The sequence below is a fragment of the Larimichthys crocea genome, unplaced genomic scaffold, assembly GCF_000972845.2.
Source record: "Larimichthys crocea isolate SSNF unplaced genomic scaffold, L_crocea_2.0 scaffold196, whole genome shotgun sequence".
NCBI classification, from domain to species: domain Eukaryota; kingdom Metazoa; phylum Chordata; class Actinopteri; family Sciaenidae; genus Larimichthys; species Larimichthys crocea.
The window spans coordinates 258741-266005 of record NW_020852647.1 but is presented as its reverse complement, the minus strand read 5'-3'; the positions used below and the strand labels follow the sequence as shown (position 1 = coordinate 266005).

Genomic DNA, 7265 nt, shown 5'->3' with positions numbered 1-7265 from the left:
ATGTAACATAAAGTAACGTAACCTAAAGTAATGTAATAAAGTAATGTAACATAAAGTAATGTAACAAAGTAATGTAACATAAAGTAACATAACAAAGTAACGTGACATAAAGTAACGTAACATAAAGTAATGTAACAAAGTAATGTAACATAAAGTAATGTAACAAAGTAACGTAACATAAAGTAATATAACATAAAGTAACGTGACATAAAGTAATGAGACATAAAGTAATGTAACACATAGTAATGTGACATAAAGTAATGTAACACATAGTAATGTGACATAAAGTAATGTAACACAAAGTAATGTGACATAAAGTAACGTAACACAAAGTAACGTGACCTAAAGTAACATAACATAAAGTAATGTAACAAAGTAATGTAACAAAGTAACGTAACATAAAGTAACGTGACATAAAGTAATGTAACATAAAGTAATGTAACAAAGTAACGTAACAAAGTAATGTAACATAAAGTAACGTAACATAAAGTAACGTAACATAAAGTAATGTAACAAAGTAACGTAACAAAGTAATGTAACAAAGTAACGTAACAAAGTAATGTAACATAAAGTAACGTAACATAAAGTAATGTAACAAAGTAACGTAACAAAGTAATGTAACAAAGTAACGTAACAAAGTAATGTAACATAAAGTAACGTAACATAAAGTAATGTAACAAAGTAACGTAACAAAGTAATGTAACATAAAGTAACGTAACATAAAGTAATGTAACAAAGTAATGTAACCTAATGTAATGTAACAAAGTAATGTAACATAAAGTAACGTAACCTAAAGTAATGTAATAAAGTAATGTAACATAAAGTAATGTAACAAAGTAATGTAACATAAAGTAACATAACAAAGTAACGTGACATAAAGTAACGTAACATAAAGTAATGTAACAAAGTAATGTAACATAAAGTAATGTAACAAAGTAACGTAACATAAAGTAATATAACATAAAGTAACGTGACATAAAGTAAAGAGACATAAAGTAATGTAACACATAGTAATGTGACATAAAGTAATGTAACACAAAGTAATGTGACATAAAGTAACGTAACACAAAGTAACGTGACACAAAGTAATGTGACATAAAGTAATGTAACACAAAGTAACGTAACACAAAGTAACGTAACACAAAGTAATGTGACATAAAGTAATGTAACATAATAGTAATGTGACATAAAGTAATGTAACACATAGTAATGTGACATAAAGTAATGTAACACAAAGTAATGTAACACAAAGTAACGTAACACAAAGTAACGTAACACAAAATAACGTAACACAAAGTAACGTAACACAAATTAATGTGACATAAAGTAACGTAACAAAGTAACGTGACATAAAGTAACATAACACAAAGTAATGTGACCTAAAGTAACGTAACATAAAGTAATGTAACACAAAGTAACGTAACATAAAGTAATGTAACACAAAGTAACGTGACACAAAGTAACGTGACACAAAGTAACGTAACACAAAGTAATGTGACATAAAGTAATGTAACACAAAGTAACGTAACACAAAGTAACGTAACACAATGTGACATAAAGTAACGTAACACAAAGTAACACAAAGTAACGTGACATAAAGTAATGTGACATAAAGTAACGTAACACAAAGTAATGTAACAAAGTAACGTAACACAAAGTAATGTAACACAAAGTAACGTAACACAAAGTAATGTGACATAAAGTAACGTAACAAAGTAACGTGACATAAAGTAACGTAACACAAAGTAATGTGACCTAAAGTAACATAACATAAAGTAATGTAACAAAGTAACGTAACATAAAGTAATGTAACAAAGTAACGTAACACAAAGTAATGTAACACAAAAGTAATGTAACACAAAGTAACGTAACACAAAGTAATGTGACATAAAGTAATGTGACACAAAGTAATGTGACCTAAAGTAACGTAACAAAGTAACGTGACATAAAGTAACATAACATAAAGTAATGTAACAAAGTAATGTAACATAAAGTAATGTAACATCAAGTAATGTAACAAAGTAATATAACATAAAGTAACGTAACGTAACGTAACATAAAGTAACGTAACAAAGTAACGTAACAAAGTAACGTAACATAAAGTACTTTAAAGGACTGTGGTACATATCCTGATAATAAAGACAGATTAATCATATCCAATAATGAATTACTAGCTACAGGTAAAACATCCTTGAGCAGCCTGGTTGGGATGGAGTCTAAGAGACAGGTTGACGGCTTAGCTGCAGAAATGATTAAAGTTATTTGATGAAGGTCGATGGGAGAAAAACAGTCTAAATACATATCAGGTTTTACAGCTGTTTCCAAACTTGCTGTATCAGAATGCAGATCAATGCCTGTTGAGGGCAAGAGGTGATGGATTTTGTCTCTAATAGTTATAATCTTATCATTAAAGAAGCTCATGAAGTCATTGCTACTTAGACCTAAAGGAATAGATGGTTCAGTAGAGCTGTGATTCTCTGTTAGCCTGGCTACAGTGCTGAAGAGAAACCTGGGGTTGTTCTTATTCTCCTCAATTAAAGAAGAGTAATAGGCTGCTCTGGCATTACGGAGAGCCTTCCTGTATGTTTTGAGATTATCTTGCCAGACTAGATGAGATTCTTCCAGTTTAGTGGCACGCCATTTGCGTTCAGATTTACGTGCCTCTTGCTTTAATTTACGAGTCTGCTGGCTATACCATGGTGCTAGCCTTCTTTGTTTAATTATCTTCTTTTTCAGAGGTGCAATAGAGTCTAGAGTTGTCCGTAATGAGCCTGTAATACTATCAACAAGATGGTCTATTTGTGGGTGGCTAAAGGAAGTAGACAAGTCCTCTGTTACAGTTAGACATGGCATTTGATTCAATGCTGAAGGAATCACTTCCTTAAATTTGGCTACAGCACTATCAGATAAACATCTGCTGTAGAAGCTTCTACACAAAGGCTTATAGTCCGGTAGTATGAACTCAAAGGTTATTAAAAAATGGTCAGACAGAAGAGGATTCTGTGGGAAGACTATTATATTATCAATTTCAATGCCATATGAAAGAACAAGATCAAGAGTGTGGTTCAGACAATGAGTCGGTTTATTTACACTTTGACAAAAGCCAATTGAGTCTAATAGAGAGATAAACGCAGTACTAAGACTATCATTGTGGTTGTCCACATGAATGTTAAAATCACCTACAATAATTACTTTATCTGTTTTAAGGATCAAGCCTGATGCAAATTCTGCAAATTCAGATAAAAATTCAGAATAAGGACCTGGAGCTCGATATACTGTAACAAATAAAATTGGCTGTAAAGTTTTCCAGGTTGGGTGAGTGAGGCTAAGGACAAGACTTTCAAATGAATTATAATTTAGTTTAGGTTTGGGATTTATTAATAGACTTGAGTCAAATATGGCTCCAACTCCACCACCTCGACCAGTACTTCGAGGAACATGAGTATTATAATGACTCGGAGGAGTGGATTCATTTAAGCTAACATATTCATCCTCCTGCAGCCAGGTTTCAGTGAGGCAAAACAAATCAATATCATAGTCAGATATTAATTCATTGACTAAGACAGCTTTAGATGACAAAGACCTGATATTCAATAGTCCACATTTAATTCTCTTATTTTGGACTGTTGGAGATGTTGATTTAATTTGTATTAAGTTTTTATGATGAACTCCTCTTCTGTTTGTTTTATCTTTAAATAATGTAGGTGGACGGGGGACAGACACAGTCTCTATACTAAAGGACTGGGTGGGCAACTGCTCTAATGGAGGCGCAGAGAAGCGTGTAAGACTGCAGCTCTGCTTCCTGGTCTCAACTCTGGGTTGTCGACATGGTTTTGGTCAGCTAATAAACTTGGCCATATTTCTAGATATGAGAGCTGCTCCATCCAAAGTGGGATGGATGCCGTCTCTCCTAATCAGACCAGGTTTTCCCCAGAAAGGTGTCCAATGATCTATGAAGCCCACATCGTTTGCTGGACACCACCTCGACAGCCAGCGGTGAAATGACGACATGCGGCTAAACATGTCGTCACTGGTCACATTGGTGAACAGTGATGTAACATAAAGTAACGTAACATGTAATGTAATATATATATGAGTTTGTGATGTCATGCTAACTTTTAGCCTGCTATGCTAGCAGAGTCGTTAGTTATTATTAGGATTTATTAATTAATATGATTAATTATTGTTAAAGGAGATACAGTTCATCGTCAGCTCACGTTAGGCGTGTGGCGTGCTGGATGTTAATGAAGTGTACTGAGAGTCGACGCGCTCTGTGATGAACCAGCAGATAATTATAGCACAGAAGAAGAAGGAGCTCCGTCCCCGAGGAGGACGTCACGTTTGTTTGTCTTTGATCCAAACCCAGGAGGGCCCGGGACCTCGGCCCCCGCAGCGCTCTGCGCTGTTCAAACAAACATTCCTGCAGGTTTACGTGAAGATCTGTGGACTGAAAACAGGTCAGCGTTCACATGGAGAACCTCCTTCTTCTTCTACACCTTCTTCAGACCAGACGCTTCGTGAAGCTGCAGCTCTGTGTGGAGAACGTTAGCACAGCCACCTTTAAATAGCTTTTAGCATTTAGCACATTAGCAAGAAGCTCCATAGAGTGTAGACAGACCTGAACGTTGTCTGAACGTTGTCTGAACGTTGTCTGAACGTTGTCTGAACGTCTGTGTGTTGGTTCCAGGTTAGAGGCCGTTCACTGTGGATGTTATCCTCTGTGTCCAAAGGCTCTCGTCTATCCTGAAATCTTCCCAGGTAAACAAACAAACACCTGTCTCTCTCTCTGTCTGTCTGTCTGTCTGTCTGTCTGTCTGTCTCTCTGTCTGTCTGTCTCTCTGTCTGTCTGTCTGTCTGTCTGTTTCTCTCTGTCTCTCTGTCTGTCTGTGTCTCTCTGTCTGTCTCTCTGTCTGTCTGTGTCTCTCTCTGTCTGTCTGTCTCTCTGTCTGTCTGTGTCTCTCTGTCTGTCTCTCTGTCTGTCTGTTTCTCTCTGTCTCTCTGTCTGTCTGTGTCTCTCTGTCTGTCTCTCTGTCTGTCTGTGTCTCTCTCTGTCTGTCTGTCTCTCTGTCTGTCTGTGTCTCTCTGTCTGTCTCTCTGTCTGTCTGTTTCTCTCTGTCTCTCTGTCTGTCTGTGTCTCTCTGTCTGTCTCTCTGTCTGTCTGTTTCTTTCTCTGTCTGTCTGTTTCTCTGCCTGTCTGTCTGTTTCTCTGCCTGTCTGTCTGTTTCTCTGTCTGTCTGTCTGTTTCTTTCTCTGTCTGTCTGTTTCTCTCTCTGTCTGTCTGTTTCTCTGCCTGTCTGTCTGTTTCTCTGCCTGTCTGTCTGTTTCTCTGTCTGTCTGTCTGTTTCTTTCTCTGTCTGTCTGTTTCTCTCTCTGTCTGTCTGTTTCTCTGCCTGTCTGTCTGTTTCTCTGCCTGTCTGTCTGTTTCTCTGCCTGTCTGTCTGTTTGGAGGTCGACCTTCTTCTGTCTGTCTCTCTGATGTAGCGGCGTACCTGTACTCGACACCTGAGCAGCTCTGTAAACGCCTTCAGGCGCTCTGCAGGAGGCCTGACATCACCCGCAGACACGTTGTCAAGGTAACGAGCAGTTAGCTTAGCACAAAGCCTGGCTTCGCTCCATCACATACATGCTGTGTGTTGTCAGCTGACTGAAGAGCTGACCTCCTCCTGTCCTTCAGGTCGACACCTCCTCCTTCTCCTGGGCATCTCTTAAGGAGCGCTTTGAGACTCTGCTGGCGGCACACAGTCCCTGAACGCACCATGGAGCCCGGGCCCATTAGTGCGGGCTGGTTCTGCCAGGCCGGCGTCATGCCTGACTCAGTGCCACGTCCCACAGAAAGAGCCCGACTCAGACACCTCTGAGCCCAAATCAAAGGCAGGCCGGGCCGGAGACACCGAGTCTGGACCTGTAAACGTCCCCGTCCTCTTTATGTGTGTGGTTGAGGTGGAGGAAGAGGAGGAGAAGGAGGAGGAGGTGGAGGAGGAGGATGTTTTTTTTATCCTTTGTGCTGCTGAATGTCTGTTCACCACAGAGACTGAGTGGCAGCCAGGCTGATGTCTGAGTCTGCAGCTCCACCAGAACCAGAACCAGGTCCACGTCCAGAACGAAGTGGATCTGTAGACCTGCTGCACTGTACTCAGAGTTTGATCTGATCATAAATAAAAGATTTAATGAAACCAAACAGTCAGAGTGAGACTCAAACCTTTAACAAACCTTATGTCTGTATATATATAATAGAGAATATGAACTATATACTATATTATTAGTTATATATATGAACATAATAACTATATGAAACTATATACGATATATATAGACATCGAACTATATACTATATAACTAGATACTATATATATGAACTATTACTATATATTATAGATAAATAATTATATAAGATATATATATAATATATGAATATAAACTATATATGTCTATATATATGACTATATATATATATAAATATATATATATTCAGATATATTAATATATAGATAGATATATATAATATATATATATATATATATATATAGAACTATATACTATATTATATATGAACTTCATTATTTCTCACAGACGTCACAAACCATCCAAACATTACAGAACATTATAACAACATACTGTAAATCAGCTGAGTCATACAAACATAAATATGCATACGCATGGAACGTACAGAGAACATACATGGAACATATGTGGAACATACGCTGAATGTCAGTTTGTATTTTCAGACTCAGGCGTCTGTCCCCCCCCCCCCTCCTCCATCTTCTTCTTTTGTGAGATTCAGTGAGATTTCAACCACAAAGGCTGGTTAAGTCCGTCGTTTTCCCATGGTTCCCATGGTCGGTGGTGGTGCTGTGGCTTCATCTGATTTGTGGAATAATAAAGGGCGAGCTGGTTTTCTCATAATTACAGAGAGCGTTATCTCGGCACGAGAGACGCCGACAAGAAAAGAGGCGGTAAATGTAGAGAAGAAGAAATGAGAGGAATGAAAGTGTGTGTGCTGATTTAAACCTGATGTGACTGAACGCAGCACGACGTGACACCAAAGACTTCATGAATGCAGCTTCGTGTCAGACTTCACATTCACGACGAGACAACCACGAAACTGAACCTTTGTTCAGAGAGAGGCATTCGATTTGTCCTTAGGGACGTCCCGTACGTTATGAACACTGATGGTACATTCAGGGTTTGTTCATGGGGGGCTCTGTGGTCTGAGGTTAGTATGTGCATGTGTGTTCACGAGCGACAACATGTGACTGACATCATAT

At 38.0% G+C, this 7265-nt stretch overlaps 1 protein-coding gene across 8 annotated transcripts in view; it reads left to right on the top strand.

Annotated features, from left to right (window-relative positions):
* The window catches only part of gtdc1 (glycosyltransferase-like domain containing 1), a 27157-nt gene extending 20979 nt beyond the window's left edge, over nucleotides 1-6178 (top strand). For 7 of the 8 annotated variants that reach the window (XM_019279303.2, XM_027275736.1, XM_019279302.2 and 4 more), the window contains 3 exons: nucleotides 4688-4758; nucleotides 5482-5573; nucleotides 5675-6178. In XM_019279303.2, the coding sequence (XP_019134848.1) occupies nucleotides 4688-4758; nucleotides 5482-5573; nucleotides 5675-5749 (238 nt within the window). In that variant the 3' untranslated portion in view covers nucleotides 5750-6178. Of the gene's footprint in view, nucleotides 1-4687; nucleotides 4759-5481; nucleotides 5574-5674 lie in introns of those variants that run through there. The other variant, XR_002043163.2, reaches the window with a different exon arrangement.
* The last annotated feature ends 1087 nt before the right edge of the window (nucleotides 6179-7265 follow it).